The sequence below is a fragment of the Stereum hirsutum genome, assembly GCF_000264905.1.
Source record: "Stereum hirsutum FP-91666 SS1 unplaced genomic scaffold STEHIscaffold_3, whole genome shotgun sequence".
NCBI lineage: Eukaryota > Fungi > Basidiomycota > Agaricomycetes > Russulales > Stereaceae > Stereum > Stereum hirsutum.
In genome coordinates, this window is record NW_006763133.1 from 1,930,719 (window position 1) to 1,949,858 (window position 19,140).

The 19,140-nt window shown below is 53.5% G+C and overlaps 9 protein-coding genes across 9 annotated transcripts; 2 read left to right on the forward strand and 7 right to left on the reverse strand.

Annotated features, from left to right (window-relative positions):
- Positions 1 to 549: 549 nt before the first annotated feature.
- STEHIDRAFT_50640 (P-loop containing nucleoside triphosphate hydrolase protein) lies at positions 550 to 1,167 on the reverse strand (the record flags this gene model as incomplete). The annotated part of the gene is made up of 2 exons (XM_007300335.1): positions 550 to 746; positions 870 to 1,167. Coding segments are annotated over 2 exons (495 nt in total), but the record flags the coding sequence as incomplete, so codon positions are not given.
- Positions 1,168 to 2,228: 1,061 nt separating this feature from the next.
- On the reverse strand, positions 2,229 to 3,663 carry STEHIDRAFT_51290 (uncharacterized protein; the record flags this gene model as incomplete). Its single annotated transcript, XM_007300399.1, has 5 exons — positions 2,229 to 2,321; positions 2,396 to 2,917; positions 3,003 to 3,098; positions 3,189 to 3,346; positions 3,444 to 3,663. The coding sequence occupies 5 exons, from the start codon at positions 3,661 to 3,663 to the stop codon at positions 2,229 to 2,231; spliced, it is 1,089 nt and encodes a 362-aa protein (XP_007300461.1).
- Positions 3,664 to 4,045: 382 nt separating this feature from the next.
- STEHIDRAFT_119088 (uncharacterized protein) lies at positions 4,046 to 6,361 on the reverse strand. Its single transcript, XM_007301017.1, has 3 exons — positions 5,559 to 6,361; positions 5,293 to 5,493; positions 4,046 to 4,852 (listed from the first exon to the last, which is right to left on the reverse strand). The coding sequence occupies exons 1-2, from the start codon at positions 6,173 to 6,175 to the stop codon at positions 5,373 to 5,375; spliced, it is 738 nt and encodes a 245-aa protein (XP_007301079.1). The 5' UTR covers positions 6,176 to 6,361; the 3' UTR covers positions 4,046 to 4,852; positions 5,293 to 5,372.
- Positions 6,362 to 6,716: 355 nt separating this feature from the next.
- On the forward strand, positions 6,717 to 8,567 carry STEHIDRAFT_92693 (uncharacterized protein). Its single transcript, XM_007301018.1, has 5 exons — positions 6,717 to 7,028; positions 7,081 to 7,297; positions 7,354 to 7,773; positions 7,851 to 7,937; positions 8,072 to 8,567. Exons 1-5 carry the CDS (start codon positions 6,745 to 6,747, stop codon positions 8,159 to 8,161), a joined length of 1,098 nt encoding a protein of 365 aa, XP_007301080.1. The 5' UTR covers positions 6,717 to 6,744; the 3' UTR covers positions 8,162 to 8,567.
- STEHIDRAFT_74486 (fructose-1,6-bisphosphatase) lies at positions 8,531 to 10,408 on the reverse strand. The gene is made up of 6 exons (XM_007300528.1): positions 10,231 to 10,408; positions 10,014 to 10,142; positions 9,620 to 9,875; positions 9,429 to 9,502; positions 8,955 to 9,330; positions 8,531 to 8,873 (listed from the first exon to the last, which is right to left on the reverse strand). The coding sequence occupies exons 1-6, from the start codon at positions 10,275 to 10,277 to the stop codon at positions 8,733 to 8,735; spliced, it is 1,023 nt and encodes a 340-aa protein (XP_007300590.1). The 5' UTR covers positions 10,278 to 10,408; the 3' UTR covers positions 8,531 to 8,732.
- A 943-nt stretch (positions 10,409 to 11,351) lies between these two features.
- STEHIDRAFT_108639 (MFS general substrate transporter) lies at positions 11,352 to 13,395 on the reverse strand (the record flags this gene model as incomplete). Its single annotated transcript, XM_007301019.1, has 7 exons — positions 11,352 to 11,590; positions 11,683 to 11,956; positions 12,041 to 12,202; positions 12,270 to 12,685; positions 12,756 to 12,825; positions 12,894 to 13,117; positions 13,221 to 13,395. 7 exons carry the CDS (start codon positions 13,393 to 13,395, stop codon positions 11,352 to 11,354), a joined length of 1,560 nt encoding a protein of 519 aa, XP_007301081.1.
- A 582-nt stretch (positions 13,396 to 13,977) lies between these two features.
- Positions 13,978 to 15,380, forward strand: STEHIDRAFT_108640 (Clavaminate synthase-like protein; the record flags this gene model as incomplete). The annotated part of the gene is made up of 5 exons (XM_007301020.1): positions 13,978 to 14,004; positions 14,094 to 14,404; positions 14,459 to 14,508; positions 14,558 to 14,896; positions 14,980 to 15,380. The coding sequence occupies 5 exons, from the start codon at positions 13,978 to 13,980 to the stop codon at positions 15,378 to 15,380; spliced, it is 1,128 nt and encodes a 375-aa protein (XP_007301082.1).
- Positions 15,381 to 15,755: 375 nt separating this feature from the next.
- Positions 15,756 to 17,053, reverse strand: STEHIDRAFT_51934 (uncharacterized protein; the record flags this gene model as incomplete). The annotated part of the gene is made up of 2 exons (XM_007300441.1): positions 15,756 to 16,718; positions 16,778 to 17,053. The coding sequence occupies 2 exons, from the start codon at positions 17,051 to 17,053 to the stop codon at positions 15,756 to 15,758; spliced, it is 1,239 nt and encodes a 412-aa protein (XP_007300503.1).
- Positions 17,054 to 18,437: 1,384 nt separating this feature from the next.
- On the reverse strand, positions 18,438 to 18,608 carry STEHIDRAFT_25464 (uncharacterized protein; the record flags this gene model as incomplete). Its single annotated transcript, XM_007300285.1, has 1 exon — positions 18,438 to 18,608. A coding segment is annotated over one exon (171 nt), but the record flags the coding sequence as incomplete, so codon positions are not given.
- Positions 18,609 to 19,140: the final 532 nt, after the last annotated feature.

Consider the following 19,140-nt stretch of genomic DNA (forward strand, 5'->3'; position numbering starts at 1 on the left):
GGAAATCTATCGTTTCTGGAAACAGGCCGATGAGAAGAACGGGCCAATTGCAAACGCTGATGCATGGACTGCATCCGTGCGAGAAGGAGGATCCGCATTGGGTGTACACATGTGGTACGAACCGTATACGATCTTCAGGGCAAGGTTCTGTGTAAGAATAATCAGAATCAAGGAAAATAATAGATAGTTTCTGTGAGCTGGATATACATCTGGTGTTGAAATATGATGAACAGGTGGACACAGATGTTCAGGTTTGTCACTGGGAATCATTTCCTAGTGGATGGGCGGCGAGGTCAAATTTGAACTGAACACGATTCGGGGCAAATCATTGTGCCACACGAGAGGGATGATATTAGACAAATCGTTCAGTACGAATCTATGCATGGATCAGGGCAAAAAAACTAGGTGTACAAATGAGAATGTCCATGTCAACCAAATATCAGACATTTAAACGAGAACCTGAGAAGAAAAAATCGCAGGACCACACCAGACAAATCCCCGGTGCAACACGTTCGGAAGCCCACCACACTCTGGACTCGAAACTCGAACCTACACGTCCGGGACGGGCTCTTCCACGACCTTCGTCGGCGTGAGCTGGATGGTCCGCGTCGCCACCCGCTGCGACTGCTCTTCGGAGTGTGTGATCCAGATGATGGCCTTGAGGTTCGTTTCCGGATTATGGATTCCATTGACGAGCGTCTTCTCCACGAGCTCGGACGTCGTCGCGTCGAGCGCTGAGGTAGGCTCTAAAAGGCAGGATAGTGTCAGTATATTTATAGCGACCGGCATAATGAATGGAATAGAATCAAGTGCACAAGGGGATAACAACTCAAATAAGAAAAAGTTGAAAGTATTGCATCAGCACTCACCATCAAGCAACAACACCTCCGCCGTATTCAGCCCAAACGCAATAGCAAGCGCAATCCTCTGCGACTCCCCACCACTCAACGTATTCCAAGCTCTATCCCACAGCTCATCGTCGATTCCCCATGATCTCGCCACATCCCAGACATTGTGATAGTCCTCGAGTCCGACCGCCTTGTCTGCTTTGCGGCGGGATCGGAAGGTGTTGAGCGTGTCGAGGAAGTCGCGGGGCGTCTTTGGGAGGAGGGAGGGGCGCTGGGGGACGTATTGGATGTGGGTGCGGTAGGTCGGGACGCCTGGAAGTTATTATGATTATGGGAGAGTGACAAGGTGCAGGTCAGTGTACGAGTTATGTGTCGCGAGAGTTGCTCAGGGAGAAGAAGACATACCATAAGCCATCGGCGTCCTTCATGGCCATTACAAACACGAGGACGAATGCGTTCGTAAACACTTCACATACGGTCGTACAATCTATAAAAGCACTCACTTTCCCCTATACTTAATCGACCCCTCGTACATATTCAGATGCGCCAGACACTTCAACAAAGTCGTCTTCCTTCACAGAACTTTCCTCATCAGCATCCATCATGGACAACCCCCCGACCACACAGATGTACGGCCGAAGTCGAAATGAATGCGAACGTACCCTACACCACTCCTCGCTCTCAAAGCCACCACATCGCCCTCATAAACCGTAAAGCTCGCCCCCTCAAAGATATTCTCGCTCGGCAGATCCGGGCGTGCACACGAAACGCCCTCGACGACGAGGACGGGCGTCCGCTCATCCATGGACATGGTGGACGTGTTGGCGAGCGTGCTGGTCTCGGAGCTCAAAGGTGCGTGTTTCTGATCGTCTGACTTGGAGGTCGTGGTCGTGGTCGCGGTCGTGGGCGTCATGCGTGCTGCTTGCGCCGGGCGCGTTGTATACGTACTTGGGCTAAGTTAGGAGCTGGGGACGAAGCAGATAGGCTCGGAGGCAACTTCAAGGAGTCGAAGGGACGGAAGTTGCATTCCGAAAACACGAACGTTTGTATTCTTCAGGGTGATCTGTGGTCCACGATCGCAAACATTACGCAGATACGAAGCCTCACAAAGGCCTCTAGCCGAGAATAAACGATGACCATCGTGTGCGTATTATAGGCGCAAGGCAGAGCATATCGGACGAGTTGGGAGTGAAAATGCGTGACGGTGGACAGCAAGCAAGTATGATATGTAATGGGTTGAAGAGAGGAATGAATGAGTGCGAGGGAGTTGAAGTACTGGAGTCCGACCAAAATATACACAGCGACATGGACATGCGGACGTTTCTAGACTAGATAATGGCATAACTAGCAGGGCATGCAGCGTCGTCAAGTAAGTATTTTTCATGGGTACCCTGGCGGAGGGGGCATTCCCATCTCCTCCGGTGTCAAGGTCGTGCTCTCGATCGACACACCCACACCCACCTTCGCAGCGTTCTACAGCGCCATCACCAATAAAAAGGAGTCAATCATCAATTCTACAATGATAACAAGGCTCAAAAAAAGCGTACCTTGAAGTGATCAATCTCACCCGCAACGGTGAAAGTGAACGTCGGCGCGAACCTCTGTTCCAACAACGCCGAGACCTTCCCCGTCGAATCCACCTGGGCCCTAAACGTCGACATCCTCAAATCATACTTTGCCCCCAACGTCGCAATCGCGTCTCTCCTCGCCGGCGCCGCGATCACCTGCAACTCCGCCGCCGCGTCCACCTTCTCGCTCAACTTATGCCAATACGTGGCGAGCATCATCCCCGCGGGCTGCACCGTCGCCGTCGCGATCCAGTCCTTGTCCGTTCCGGTGAGTTTGGCGACGTATTGGGTCGTGAAGTCGGTCTGTTGGGGCGCTTGGCGTTGGTAGATTGTTTCGAAACCGAGGGCGAGGTTTTTGCTGATGGATTGGAGGTAGGAGCCGACATAGATCCCGTTGAGGTCGAGGGGGGAGGGGTTGATCGCTTTTACGTTCATGTTGAAGTCTTGGCCTCCGTAGTCCTGCTCGAGCTGGATCATGTTCTGGCCTGCTTGACCGGAGAACTAGCAAGACAAAGGACATTTTTTGAGTTGGGCTTTAGTTGGCGATGTATTCTGTGGGAGATGAGGACAGACACGAGCGACGTACCTGGGCCTGAATTTTTGAGACATTTGTAGGTGACCAGCCCTGGTTCAACCGTGCGTTGACAGCACCTTCGTGGTCAACGTGGCCCGTCAACAATGTCTATATCCACCAACACCACCAGCCAAAGAAGAAGAACACGTTCCGTCAGCTTCAAAAACCCATCATAGCGCGCGAGAAAGAGACACGTACGTTAGCATTGGCGAAGATAGCCCCAAAATTATACATCGACGGCGACGTCTGCGACGCCAATGAGAACGAATGTGTCACTTGGAACACAGGCTCCATCGACAGTCCCTTCGTCAGGTCCGCTCGCGCGCCATCGAAGAAGAAGTTCGTCAGGTGCGTGTCTGTCAATGTTTCGCAGTATCAAGTTCGTCAGCATCCTCTATCCATCATATCCATCACGGAGCACAAGGGAACGAGTTGAGAATAAAGGACACGCACTTTTGACCTCCTTCTGCAGGTTCTCCACCGAGCCAGGATTGGACAACCCAAGCGCCGCTCTCCACCCCGAGAAACGATTATACGCATTCGAGAGGGGCGACAAAAACGTCGGTTTGCTCGACGATGACGAGGCCAAAGCTGACGAAGACGAGGGTGTGGAGACGGGATATGACGGGTATGAAGGTGGTAACTTTTCTGAGGAGGGGATGGCGGTGGCCATGGTGGGCGGTGAGCGCAGTGTCTGCTCTGCCAGTGGGACGCGTCGCTGAGGTCACGACGTTTCCCGTGCGGAAAATGTTGCCGCGCGCACAAATAACCACAAATCCCTTCCGTCCTCGTCCGGCCCCAACGAACCTCGCGCCACCCGGGCCACACGTTGTCCTGCCCTCATTCCTCTCATTTTATGCTATTGGGGTTCTGCCCGTATGTATCGTTGTATAGCCTCAGGCCAATCGGAAGGTCGTGTGTTATCCTATTCACACCTCATGTCACATCCCACGAATATTTTTACACCGAGCAAATATATAAAAATCGTAAAGGGACCGTAGCCGGCAGCGTGTCTTTTCTGTCTAATCGTCAAGGTGTCGTAAGTGTTCAGCGGGGGGTTAAGAAAGTAGTGGGAGATCGGTGTCGCAGGATACAAGACGATATAATAAAACAGAGTACTGCACAAGGGGGAGTAAAGGAGCCAAAGAACGGAGAGAGTCCATCAAACAAACAAAGAAGAAAAAACGCAAAAGTTTACATACCCGAAACTCGCTCGCTGGCTCAAACTTGTGGCAACGAGGGATGACCGCTCCGAAATAGGCGGCATACAAAAAAGGGGAATGGGGGAGAGATGCACAGAACCGTAACAGGGAAAAAAATATAGGTCGGAAGGGGAACAAATTTGGTCGTCGGTGAATAGATAAAGCAGAACAGGAGGAAAGAAGAGCGAGAAATACAACCCCGGCGCCTACACCCTAGTCGTCATCAACTTCCATCGAACCATCCGAGCCGCATCTTTACCATTCACCAGGCCACCAGCCACGTTCCATGGCGGCACCGGGTCTGTACGCCGCAGGGGGAGCAGGGGGAGGGGGAGCCTTCCTGACTCTCCTCCGCCTGGGCTCCTCCACGTATTCCTCCTCGAAGACGTCATCTTCGACTGTGACCGGCACTTCCTCGACGACTTCCTCTTGTGTCTCCACGAGCACTTCAATAGAAGTGGTACGAGGGAGAGTAGAGGTGGAGGACGTGGTGTACGGAGAGGGTGTGGGAGAGGCGGCACGGCGTGTGTTGGCTGGAGGAGGAGCGACGGTGGAAACGGGAGGAACGGGGGTTTCTATTTGGATGTGGGTCTGGGTCTGGGTTACGGTGCGGACTTGGACGGCGGTTTCGGTCAAGACGATGGGCGGAAGAGGGATTTCCTATAAACGAAAACAGAAAGAGCAGGTCAGTAAATTATATTCGAGATAAGATTGTGGAGGGGACTGTGATCTGAGCACCGGCCTGCGCCGTGGTGTATTGATCGAAGGAGGTATGCATGCTGCCACAGTGCCACAGATGAGATGAATCTGGAACGGCTAAAGCATGGGGGAAGGACGGCATATCACGTGTGAAGACGCGACGCGAATGTTGAGATCCGTCGATCACTCAGTTGATTTCCCCCACAAACACGACGCGACGCGACGCGACACGGATAAGATAAAGAAACACAACACGAAGCAGACCAGTGCTCAGATCACAGGACGGGGGGACGAGGGGGACAAGAGAGGAAGGAGGAAAAACCGTTGTCCCCCAAGCCCGGACGAAGGAGGGTGGGGATGTGTGGGGGGTGAGGATGGACGACAATAGGACGCTAACTGACTGAAACTTGAAGTGAGATAGAGAGGTAGAGATCAAGAAAGTGTATATGAATGTGTCGTGTGGTCGGAAACCTCCTTCGTCTCAGAGCTCGGAACGGCGTTGGAGGGGTGGCGGTACCTTGTTGGGGACGACTCTGCGCTTCGGGCTTGCGGGTTGTTCGTAGATGTACTCTTCTTCGACCTCTGCTTCGTTGCCAAGAGCACTGTAGAGACGAAACCGAGGTAAGCGCGCGTTCTATACCTATATAGTAAGAAAAGTACTACTTACGCAAGTCGCTCCATGATCCACGCTTCACGGCGAGAAGCATCATGCTCCCTGCGGTTGACAGTCTCCTCACGACGACTGATCTCGCGCTCGCGCTCGGCGATCTTGAGCTCACGAGCAAGGATATCCTCGAAGCGAGTGTTGCTCTCTTTCCACCATCCCGGAGGCGTCATAGCGCCTTCCTCTTTGACGACCTCCTTGACCACCGTCTGGATCGGCATGGGCTCATAGGTAGCCTGGGCAATGACAGGGCATGCAGGGCAGGGAGGAGGGGCGGGAGGGATGACACCTCCGGGAGCACCGGCGAGCAGTTCTGCCTCACGGCGAGCGACCTCTGCTTCGCGAAGAGCGACGTCCCTCTCGCGGGTGATGAGAGCCTGGGAGCGTTTGGGGCTCAGAAGACTGAGAACACCTTGGCTTGCGAGAGGGTCGGATGGGTTAGCACCGGGGGCAGTTTGGCTGGGAAGGGAGAGCATGACGGCGAGGACGGCGAGGATGAGGGAGAGGACGAGGAGAAGGGTGGTGGATGAGATCGTTCTATGGTGGTGATGAGTCGACCTCGAGGAGCGATGGGTCGAGTCGTGCTCGCGATCACGATGGGAAGACGAAGGTTGAGCCATCCTGACGCTTATCGAGTTCGAGGGCGACAAGGATGTGGTCTGGCGGGTGCGCAGGGTGGAAGCAATTGTGGGTGCAATGGTGAAAATGTGGACGGGGATCAAAAACTAATGTCACAGAAACAAATCAAGGAAGATACAGAGGAGAAGAGACGCTGAGAAGACGGTAGATGAGAGAAATCGTGAGGGAAGATGGAGGTAAGAGGAAGAAAAGCAACCTCACTGTTCGTTTTCTCCTCTTCTGGACATTATTTGGATTACCAAATAGTGTACAAACAAGTCGTGTTTGCCTCGTGTATCAAAAATTCCAAGATGGTTATCGGCGCGATTTCCAGAAGAAAAGACAAAAGGCCGGAAGAACACGGGACCAGATTCGACAAAGATGGAAGCATTCGGCGCCGATGCCGGCAAATGCCTCCGTGAGGCGCTCCTCGTGACCACAACGCGTTGGGCCGCGCGCGTCCAGCTCACGGTCAACCACCACCATGAGTCTCCGCAGAGTCGCTCAGGCTAACCATGCAATAGCATCCCCCAGGTCTTCATTGTCTTCGTCGTCAGCCTCTCAATCCACAATGACCTCGCCCACAACCCCAGACAAAGAGAAAATATTTCCTGTCACCCCCAGGCAGCCGCGCACCTCACACCACCAGATCATCCGTTCTCCTCTCCTTTCGCCGTCATTATCCGAGGTCAGACCTTTCGACTGGGAGGCAGCGAAATCAAATCGACCGCCGCCATATGCATCACCACTCAAGGCCAAGTCGCGAAGACAGAGCGCGGTCCCGAATGGTGCCTTGGGTTCACCTACGAAAGGTCCAGGGAAGAGAGTAGTCAGGAAGAAGAGCCTCTATGAAAAGTGCGTGCATACCCTCTTCTTGACCCCATGCAGTAGTTAATGTAATCTGTAGGATGACGTCCCTACCATCTCGTGTCTTGTTCGAACTCTCCCTCCTCCCTCAGAGCATTCCATGGCCAAACGCCAAAAACTCAGCCCGCATGATCGGAGGGTCCCTGCACTTCCTCCACTTCATTATCCGCGTCTCCCAAATCCGCAACGTCCCAGACTCGGACATCGGTTGGGAAGACATGTATCACGAAGACACCGGCTCTTCCTGGTTCGACTGGGTCCGTCATCCTCCCTCCTCTCGTCTAGCCCTAACTTCTAAGCCTCTTGTCCACAGACCGTCCCAATGACTCTCCTACTACTAGTTATCACGATCCTGAACGCCCTCTCCCTCTTCTACCACACCAAACTCTACCACCTCCACTCCCAATCCGCACCCGTAAACTCCCCCAACGCCCGCTTCGTATCCACCCCCGCCCCCAACAGCACCTCTTTCCCCATGCGTCTCCGCACGCACCTCATCTCCGCCTTCTTCGCATTCTGGCGCTTCCTTCTCGGGATCGACGGGAAAAGGATGCTTGAAGATGGGGCAGGAGGAGGTAAGGGGAGGGTACAGGAACTGGAGGTGTGGACGCCGGAGGAGGGCGAGATGACGTTTTTCTGTGTGTATTCGCCTTTGCACGCGATGTTGTGGATGGTGTGGAACTCGGGGAACTGGATCTTGGTGTTTTTATTGATGGGGGCGTTGACGACGACGGTGAGTTCCTTATTCACGCACGAGATATCTGGGGTGTTTGGCTGAATTGATGTGCTATTTCTTTTCGTTATGGTCAGATGAGGTCGTTGACACAGGCGTATGAGGGCTTGTTGAAGGATAAAGCGATCATCGCTGCTGAGGTTATGCATGAGTACGACTCGAAGGTACGTCTTTGCCTTGCGCCACAACATCCACGTCTCTGCCTTCGCGCCACAATATCTACCTCCTAACCTATCCTCACTACATCTCATCTCCTCGTTTCCTTACTCATGGCTAACATCATATTCATCGTGAACAGTTCGTCAACCCACGCGTGAACCCGATACGGAGCGACGCATGCGTCCAGACACATCAGAGCGAGATGGTCAACCCGTTCGAGGACGACTGATTGAGTATCACAGTCGCTGCATCATTAACAATGCGCTGCGTTGTTCGATGTATCGTTCGTGCTGTGTCTGACTGTCGGCGTGTATCCGTCGTGGTCGAACTGCTGCTGCTTCTGTTGTTTTTTCTTTTCTTTTCACCCGATTTTCTCCGTTTTACTTGAGGAGCCGTTGCCGTCATCCAGTGATATCCACACATTTCTACTTCCATATTTCCATTCATCCACTCATGGACGCATCCAGGGATCTTTCTCTCTTCGTAGCACTTCATTTTACTTCACTTCACGTCACGTCGCAATCCATGGCCCCCGCCCCCGGGTCCCTTGCTGTCTCCCGCCAGAGCATTCACAGTTACATACAATGGAAAGTCTGCTGCACTCATTCGTCTCAAATTCAAAAATACATTTTGTTTGCTCCAAGATCCGCCCAGCAATGACGATCGTAGAACTACGTCCCGAAAAGAGCAAGCCCAACAAGCGGGATATCTAATAGCGTGTCGACCAATTGAATGATACATGTACAGAGTATACAACATTGACTTGAATTGGCATCACAGAAAAAGGCTAACGGTCACAGTCATGCCTTCTCCTGCTGATAAAACTTCGTCAGGTCCAGCACGTCGTCTTTGCTGCCGAGGAAGACGGAACAGCGTTCGTGGATGTCTTTAGGCTGGATATCCAAGATGCGCTTCGTCCCCGTCGTCGCCAATCCGCCCGCCTATAAACACACATACACACAATCAGCACACCCTCTAGCACACTGATCTTCCCCGACAAAATAAAATGGCGTAAGACTCACCTGCTCCGTCAAAAACGCCATCGGAAACGCCTCATAAAGCAACCTCAACTTCCCACTCTTACTCTTCTTATCATCCGGATACCCAAAGATACCGCCATACAACAACGTCCGATGCACATCCGCCACCATACTCCCGATATACCTTGCCGAATACGGACTCTTGCCCGGCGTGGTCGGGAACTTGATCGAGTTCAGGTAGTTCGTCACGGGCGGGTGGAAGTACATCGCGTTGCCCTCGTTGAAGGAATAGATCTTGCCCCGGGAGGGGATCTTGATGTCTGGATGGGTGAGGATGAATTCGCCGAGGGCGGCGTCGAGGGTGTAGCCGTTGACGCCGTCGCCGGTTGTGAGGACTAGGTTGGCGGAGGAACCGTACCTGCGAGGATGGAGTTGGGAGGGGTGAGAAGGAAAGAGTTGGTTAGAATATGTGGGAGGTGGGATTGGTGGGTAGGGTGGGATGTGGGATGGACGTACATGGTGTAGCCTGCGGCGACCATCGTGCTCCCAGGCTGTAATACGTCCTCGATCGTCCCTTTCGACCCATCTTTCTGCACGAACAAAAAAACCAAGGCACATATCAACACACACATTCTCCACCCCAACTCAAAACACCCAATGGGAGCTCGACAAATTGATTGACGCCAAGAAAGAAAAAGAAAACTCACGATCTTGTAAATCCCAAAGATCGTCCCGATATTCACACCAGCGTCGATATTGCTGCTCCCGTCCAGTGGGTCAAACACGACGCAGTACTTCCCTTTGTATTTATCCTCGATGATCACCGCGTTTTCGAGTTCCTCAGAGACGAGCACTGCGGTCTTTCCGGAGGCGCGGAGGGCGTTGATCATGATATCGTTGGAGAGCACGTCGAGCTTCTTTTGCTCTTCGCCTTGGACGTTAGTGTCGCCTGCGAGCCCGACGCTACAGATGATAATGATATGCGATCATGGAGCGATGTCGATGAGTTGAGTGGCACGAATTGTGGTCGACGGCGACGGCGAGCGAAGAGAAACGCGGATCAGGGCAGATCATCGGAATAGGGGCTAAAGGCAAACGCACAGATTGATCAATCTCGCTTTCCGCACATTCGTCGCAATGAACTTGGATGTGAGCTGGATAGCGGTCAGGAGCAGCGTGAGGTCTCCGGTCGCCTGTGCGCCGAGACGATAGCCCTCTGTGAGGACATGGCTGTGAAGGAGATGGAAGGATGCTCGAGATCAGCACACGACTTGAATCGATGGCCTCACTGCGCCACGGACAACTAAGGAGTACGCACCGGGTGAGGGTGATGACATCGGTATCGGGCTGTCCTTCCTGGGCCATGATGAATAGAGAGGTGGATTGTGTTCAAGTGAGGAAGGTCGATTGAGAAAGAGACTGAGGAGTGCGAAGAAGAGTACGAGTTTAGGTAGTGATGGGAGAGAACAAGGGGAGATTCGGGATGTTGCGTCTGGAGATGGGCCTGTGATAAATACTCCAGTAGGACGTATGTGAGGACGTCGAGTGGGTTTATGACGGAGTGCTTGAGAACGACGGTATATCCGTGGCCCGCCTTGGAGCGGAATGCGGCTGCCCTCCACCACCCCCGGCGACGTACATCTCCGGCCCGCGTATAACATCCCCGCACCGCCAGCTGCCGTGTCCTCTGCTCTTGCTTGACGTTCACGAACACCGTGACCGGTATGCCGCTATGTCCATCGGTTTATGTGCTAAACGACCTCATCGTCGTGAGGAACTCATCACTTTCTTTGACTGGCGATGGTCTATGTGTCTTGGGCGACAAACACGCGGGATTTACACCATAAATCTCATGGTGTTGGGCACTGAAACAGGGATCATAGCTCGACTGGTCTAATAGGCTCTGCTAGTATCTTTCCTCTCCGATCTCACCCGCGGGCCTTGTTGTGGGCATATCTTCCACATGTGCCTCTGCTGAGTTCTCCGTCCCTCGTACGTGCCCTCGCTGCTCGAGTTTTATCCTCCGACAACACTCCCACTCGAACCCCCACCGCTCTCACTCGGCCTCACGCCGACCGAACTTCATACTAAGGTCTTCTACATCTTCGACCAATCCATCTTCTCCTCTTTGCTCGTGTCCATATTTAGTTGCTCCTCGCGTTTCGGACCGTACTTATTCACCCTGACCTTACGATACCGAGGATAATGTTAATCGTGGGTCTACTCGACCATGAACGCGGCCTCCCGTATGATCGTACTTAGTGTCTAAGGACAGGCTCTTCGGGACTCTACGGATCAGGACAGAAGTCTTCTCCCAATCACTTGTCAAATCGGTCTCAACCCAAGCCACTCGTCATAGTCCAGAAATAATCATCTAATAGTAGTAAGTAAGTCGTGAAAAATCATACACAGCACATCCCCAACACCTCAGGCCTCAGATCACCCCCTCGCCTCCTTCACCTCCACACTCGTCCCATCATCGGCCTCCACAGGCCCCTTCTCCAATTTCTTCTCATATGAGACATCATCAGCGACGACAACGTCCACACCACCCTGACTCTCCTCGTCCAGACTCTTCTCCCCGTTCTGTACCCCTTTCTCTTTCTCCTCTCTTCGGACGGACCACATCTCGAACCCGCGGACTACGAACACCCAGATGCACATCCCACACACGAAACCTATAACACCGAACAGGGAGAGCCAATCAGCCAATCAGCCAATCCCTACTCGCTCGCACACGTAATAACAAAAAGAACAAAAAAAAACGCACCCAAACTAGCCCTAAACCCTTTCTTATACTCCGGCGCCGTCGTGACCGGATACAAAAACTGCTGTATCAGCGTCGTCGTCACCGCCCCCAGCGAATTCATAAACGCGAGCGTCAACGCGCGCACTTGTGGGTCTTTCCCGCACATCAGGTTCGCCCAGGACATGACGATGGGCGAGAGGGGCCCGTCGAGGCCGGCGAAGAGGTAGGAGGTGATTTTGAGGCCGAGCGGGACGGACCAGATTACGAGGATTATGGTTCCGAAGAGGAGGCAGGACTGTGATGGGATGGAGGTGGGATTAGACTAGAGAGAGGAGGAGGGGGGAGGGGGAGGAGAGAGAGGGAAAGGAAAAGGACTGACTAGGAGGCCGACGATGACGCCCATGCGGTGGCCTGTGGCGTCGATGTAGGCAGAGGTGAGGAGCATGACGATGATGTTCCATCCAGAGATTGCGGTCGGGATGTTGTTGATCTGGTATACAGACCAGGTATGCTGCGTGTCGTCCTTCAGGAACATTTGCATCTACCCAGCAATAAAGCAGGCCATCAGCATTTTGATTCAAACAGGACGAACGAGAAGGAATGCATACCACCGTAGTCGAAACCTTCCCGACCGTCGTATTCCAGAACATCCACAAAACCGAAAATATCCAAAACTGCCAACTCCTCACCATCCTCCCAAATATCCCCCACCCAAACTCGCCCACCGGTTCCCGCCCCTCACTCCTCAACCTCTCCTTACACCTCTCCCTCTCCTCCTCGCTCAAATACCACGCCTTCGTCGTCTCCGGCGTGTCCGGGAAGAAGAAGTACCCGTATATGGCGACGACCATGGTCATCACGGATTCGATGATGAAGACCCAGCGCCAGGCGGCGAGGCCGCCGTGGCCGTCTAAGGAGGCTTGAATGGCGGATTGGAGGTAGCCGGAGATCATGGTGCCGATGTAGGCGGAGGTAAGGAAGATGGAGGTTCGTTTGCCTAGTTCAGTGCGGCGGTACCAAGAGCCTTTCGAGGTTCAATCAACGAGAGTCAGCATCGACGGATTCATTGGAGGGTAGAGAGAGAGAGAGCGCACCGAGGATGTATTGGATACCGACGAATGAGGAGCCTTCGAGGAAACCGACGAAGAAACGCAGAGGGTAGAGCTGCGCCCAACACCGACCATGGTCAGACGGGCACCAAACGAACAGAGATTGACCGAACTTGAACTTACTTGGTTCGCACTGGTCACTTTGTAGGTTACGAGTGTGAAAATCCCCCAGAGAAGCTCCAAACCGGGGAGCAGGATCCTCGGCGGAACCCAAGTTAGGAGTAGATTGCTCGGTATTCCTCCTAATATCGCTCCGACTTGGAAGCACGTCGTGGCGAGGGTGTATTCGTTCCCGACCATATTCAGGTCCTCCTTCATCCCGCTCACGTACGCGTTCGACAGGTTCGCTACACGAGACAGTTAACCGTCAGCCACGCGTTCGGTGCGACACGAACGAAGGTACGGCGGGAACGAATTGAACGGTGAACACGACGAGTGAAGAGGACGTACCCTGGTCCAACCATTTCGTGAAATACGACAAGCACCCGAACGTCAGGATGAAGAAATCGATCTTGAACAACAACTTCTTCTCGGACGCGCTCGTTCCAGGCTCATACCACCAGAAGAACTTCGGTCTGTTCTTCCCATACGTCGACGCGAACACGGAGGAAATGAGCGAGGCCATTCGTTACTTATCCTGCGTTCGACGTTGGACACGGTTGGAGATGTGCGGGGAAGTCCAAACTCATCGCAGCAGTTCATGCGAGGTGCATAAGTAGCAGTTCGTTCTGGTAGTACTTTAGGCGGACATGTCATGTTGGTATCAGTGCGCCTACGGCGTACCATTGACAGAACACCGAGACTTCACGAAAAAAACCAAAATCACGTTATCTACGTATCTTGCGGAGATGAGAAGGACCTTGAGGCCTGCGAACAATCAGGACTGTCCAATTTGTCTGCGATATCGGGCATGAGATTAGCGGTACGCACCGACTGGTGTCTGTGATTGGGTTATTGAATGTAAACTTCGAAAGATGGTCATGGGCGAGGGATCGCAAAGATATCCAGAACCGAGCGGACCAGATCCATCCATGTAGCAGGGTTTGCCCCTGTCTTATCATGGAAGGACCTCTGCCGCCGCCCAACGATGTTTAAGCTTCAAATCTCGACTGCATTGAAAGCTTGAAGGTATATGTTCTTGCTGCCCGACTCTTCACGGGCATTTCTTCATCATCTAACAGACACGCCCTAAACTCGACGATCTACAATGGCCACCATGACCGATACCGAAGAGGTGCGTCCTTTTGTCACTCGTACACATTGGCCCAACCTGTTCCTCATGGCTGACGAAAGTCACTCACCCATGACTACCTTCGAACACAGTTCGTCACCTTCCATGCAGGAGGTAAACCTGGAATGCGCAGGATCCTCCGTGGCGCCGAAGCCAAGCCCACGTTCTCGGCAATCCCAGTAATCGACTTCACGAACATCGACTCTCCATCGCTCGAGCTGCGTCAAGCACTCGCCAAGGAGTTGTACGACGCCTGCAGCCAGGTCGGGTTCTTCTACGCCAAGGGGCATGGGATATCGGAGGAGTTGTTTGGGGAGACGTTTCAGTGTCTGCGGAGATTCTTTCTAGAGTTAGATGAGGAGGTGAAGATGACTGCCCATTTGCATAAGAACCCTGCTATCAGGTGAGTGACTCCGAGATGCGGGAAGCTGCATTTATTAATAATATGATACTTCAGAGGGTACGAACCTATGGGTGAGACAAAGCTGGACCCTAAATCCAGAGGAGGTATGCCCATCTCTCCACTCCCCCTCGTCCTCCATCTGACGTCTTGAAGATGTGAAGGAGGCATTCTGCATGGGCGATGATGCTCTCGAGCCAGAGCAACACTATCCCTCAGATCTCCCCTTACCCGCGGGGATCAAACCACAGAACATATGGCCGGAGAACGTACCCTGGTTCCGCCAATCTCTGTACGAATACTACTCCGCCGTCATGCCCTTCTCCATGAAACTCGTCCGGCTGTTCGCACTGGCTCTGCACCAGGAATCTGAGGCCGCGTTCGACGGTATCTTCAAGTTCCCGATCACAGGTATGCGGGCATTGCACTACCCACCGCAGGGCAAAGTCGACGACGACGGCTACATCGGGCTCGGCGCCCACTCCGACTTTTCCTGTACGTCCTTCATGTTGCCATATCAATTGTCTTATTGGGTATTTTTCAAGAAAGGAAGGACACTGAACTCACTTTCCGTACAGGGTTGACTCTGGTCCTCCAAGACGACGTCCCAGCGCTCGAAGTCCTAAACGCAAACGGGCTCTGGATCTCCGCCCCGCCCATCCCCGGCGCCTTCGTCTGCAACGTCGGCCAATACCTCGAACGCCATTCGAACAGGCTTTTCCCCGCCACCGTCCACCGCGTGCGCAACATGACGGGCGAGAGGAGGTACTCGCTTCCTTTCTTCTTGACTCCCGACTCGGATGCGACGATCGAGCCGTTGGCGAGTTGTGTCGGGGATGAAGGCAAGAAGTTCGAGGCGATCAATGTCGGGGAGCTGTATGTGAGGAGGGTGTTGCCGGCGAGGCATAAACATCCTACGGCGATCAAATATAAAGATACGCCGGAGGAGGAGTTGGTCTATAGTATCATGTTTCAGTAGGGGTATCGTGTATGGGCGGAGGGAGGGAAGTTGTGTAGGAATATTGTAGGATGCGTCGGTGAACCTGCTGACTGTGTAGGTCTTTTGAACAAGGACCTGGCGAGTTGGAGACGCTGCGACCACTTAGCTGAGATTTTGTGCCACGAAAAATCAGGGTATTGACTTTCGTCACCGGAGTCCAAGAAATCCAGATATATAAATAGTGTGGTAGTACCTCTACTCCGTTCAAAGAACCTGCTAGGTGATACAAGAGTGTAACGGAAGTGTCATGATTATAGAATATCTCCTACGCAGGTAAAAACAAAGAACGTTAATGAGTAATGACGCGATGGCCTGAAAGACAGAGATTGTCATACCATGTTAAATGACGTGCCCTCACAAATGGCGAGCGATCCACTCAACGAGTCGCACCACTCCACTCACAACAATATAGCCGATCCTCGACTCCTCCGGGAAAAGATTAATCACCAACAACCCCTTCCTCGCCCACGCGTCCACCATCCTCATCCCCCACCCAAGCGTCCACACCATAGTCCAAACCCAACCCTTCCAACCTCTTACCTTCCCCATCCCCAACCCCTCCCAAATCCCCTCCAACACGATCCCCACGCCCATCATAATGAAGAACATCCCGACCGTACTAAACTCCGTCCCCTTCCCCAGTCCATACAGCCCCCAATCGTGCACGAGCGCAGAAACCGCGAAAGCACCGATCACCGCGCCCGGCTTGCCAAAAATCGCGGAAAGAGGCCTAGAGCCGACGGCGACGAAGATCTGACGGAAGAACCGATGATATCTCTTTCCCCAGAATTCGGAGATACTGGTCGATAACCAGGGACGATTCGAGGGGGGTGGCCATTGGGATGTCGATTGTCCGAGGAAAAGACACGACGGGACGGCGGCGGCAAGGTATCCGGTGTCTACGGCGGTGTAGGAAAGGACTCCGACCAGTAACGTGATGAGGACTGCGCGTGCGTAACGAGTGAGAGGAGGGAGAGAGGTGTCGAATATGGTATCTCCGTCTGGGCTATTGATTCCCGGACAGAGATAGACGGCGGAAAAGTACGCGATGTCGCAGAGGGAGGCTTTGAGGAGGAGGGTGAGCGTGAGCCGTGTCAAGGAGCGAGGGGGAACTTCGGGGAAGGGATTGCGTGCCCATGACCAGCCGATGCCGCGATGATTGTTGGTGAGTGCGATGGTGTCTTTGAGTAGTTGGAGAGGGTTTAGTGGTGCGTCGTCGGTAGGTTCGGAGGAGGCTTCCTTGGAGTGCAGTCGTCGGTAGGGTTTTGTGGCGAATGCCCATTCGATTGATCGCAAACAAAGCTGCATTATCCCGCTCTATCAAAAAAGTATGAGAAAATTCCCTCATAAAGGCGTAATTTCATGTAAGAACTCACCACGAGTGCAAAGTTCAACCCCTGGATCTGCCAGTGGTCTTCCCAGCCCAGCAGCATTGCTATCCTCAGCGCCAAATCATACCTCGTCGCAGCATGCCATCCGGACCAAATCGCAAACGGAAGCAAGGATAGTCTGAATATCAACGTCCGTGGAAGCTGTACAAGCAAAGCAAGAACATAGTAGCATGCGAGCAACGGTGCGACCCCAGAGAAGGTTATGGGTTCACGAAGAGCTGGATCTGGTAAGGGCAAAAAGGACCAAGTCGGAGTTTTCATGACAGGTAGTTTGTTTTGAGACCGGTCGCACTACACCTATACTACAAACCACAGACTGAGAGAACACTGTAGTTCCTGCAAGGAGGGTCGAACTGAACAAATTGAGCGCAGCGTTCTCCATCAACAGAACATACATGCTTGGCAGTTGCGGATCAAATTGGAGTGGAGGTACCGCCCGACGTTTTTACCTCCGCCAAGCGCCCATACTATGGTCCCGCGAAGCTGCAGCCGGTAGGCTGGTCCCAAAATTCGTGCGCGATGCACTTGTCGAAATCTCGAGTCAAAACGAGGAGAGGATTATTCCTCTTCAAGCACTACTGATACATATCCCAACTCGCGCTCCAGATCCAAGCAACATTACAGTGACAGTCGTATCACTTCGTACAAACCTATCGGACCTACTATTTCGCTTCTCTGAACTACTCGCCCTCGTCTCGTCTGCTCTCGGTCGCACTGACCGCAGGGGGCGTCATCGCAGACTGATTAACCTGCGGGGGCCCAGCACTCCCACCAGCACTCCCACCCTTCCCCTTCCTCGCCCGCAATGGTATCGGAAACGCATCGCTATCATCCCCATCGTCGTCCCACATCCCCAAGGCATACCCAACCGTCGTACCCCCCTTCCCTCCAACGCCCGTACTCTCTCCACCTTCCCCACCCGTCCGACCCGTACCCGCTCCTGCGGCATCATCAATCGCCGCCTCAGCCCCCGCCGCATTTCCACTCGCCCCATTCGACCCATCCGGAGCCCCACCCACCGAGCGCGAACGCGCCCTCACAGCAGCCTCCTCCACATCCTCTTCCAACTCATCTATCTCCTCTTCATCCTCTTCCTCGTCTTCATCTTCGACCCTCGCCCCTGCTCCTCCTGCTCCTGCTCTTCCGCCAGCAGCCGCAGTGGCGGCTTTACCTCCCTGCCTCGCCCTCGCCGCCAACGCCGCCAACATATCCGCCTTCATATTCCCCAACCTCCTACTCCTAACCTCCGCCGCCTCACTACTAACACTAACACCACCACCACCACCACTCCCGCTCGCTCCTGCCCCAGAGCCAATATTACCAGGTTCAGCTTCGACGCCACCGACGCCGATCAGGTCGCCTAGTTCCAGAACGGAGTTGAGGTCCCCTTTCTGTGCGCGTTGGAGGAGGTCGGAGATCACGCGGACGGATTCTTCGAGTTCTTGGTCTTCGTCGTCGGAGGTTGGGTGTGCGTCTTTGCCGCGTTTGCGTTTCTTTGCTTTGAAGTCGTATTTGCTGTATGATACCATATCACCCAAGAATATAAAAGAACATCAACGGTCTGCGAAAGGACAAAGGAGAGAAGGGTGGGAGGTCGAAGAGAAATGAGCACGTACATGTTGGGATCCGGCTCCCATGTAGGATCGTGCGTGCGCATATGTGCCGTCAGCGTCGTTCGCCGCGTGAACGTCTTCTCGCAGAGCGGATCCTCGCACTTGTAAGGCCTCTTCCCCGTGTGCGTTCTTCGATGTCGAGCGAGTGAGCTAGAGTCACTAAATGTCTTCGTACAGCCTGGGTATTCGCAGCAGTGTGGTTTCTCGCCGGTATGGACGCGCATGTGTACATGTAGGGCGGATCTCTGTTCATTGATGGAATATAAGATGCTAAGAGAGCAAAGAGTGAGGAGAAATAAGATGAACGCACCTGAATGAAAGTCTTTCCGCAATTCCCTTGCGAGCAGACGAAAGGTCGTTCGCCGGTATGTATCCTCTGATGTCGCAACAAGTCGCTCTTCCTCGTGAAGCTCTTCCCGCACTGATCGCACACATGAGGGTGTTTATCCTTGGTCTCTTCCGAACCACCGCTGTCCGCTTCCTTATCCTTCCGCTTCTGCTTCGCTTTATCCTTCTCCTTCCGTTTACTGTGGCCCTTGCTACGATTCGACGGTTGTGATGTGGACGCGTGCGGGGGTGAGGTCTCCTGGGCTGCGGGTGCGAGAGGATGTCGATCGCCTTGAATATGAGTCGTATGATGGGAAGAATAATGTGTCCCGCTCGTCTCTGTAACAACAAGGTGCGCCGACGCCGCACTCGCCACCACCACATCGTCGTGTGAAGCCGGTGGCGATG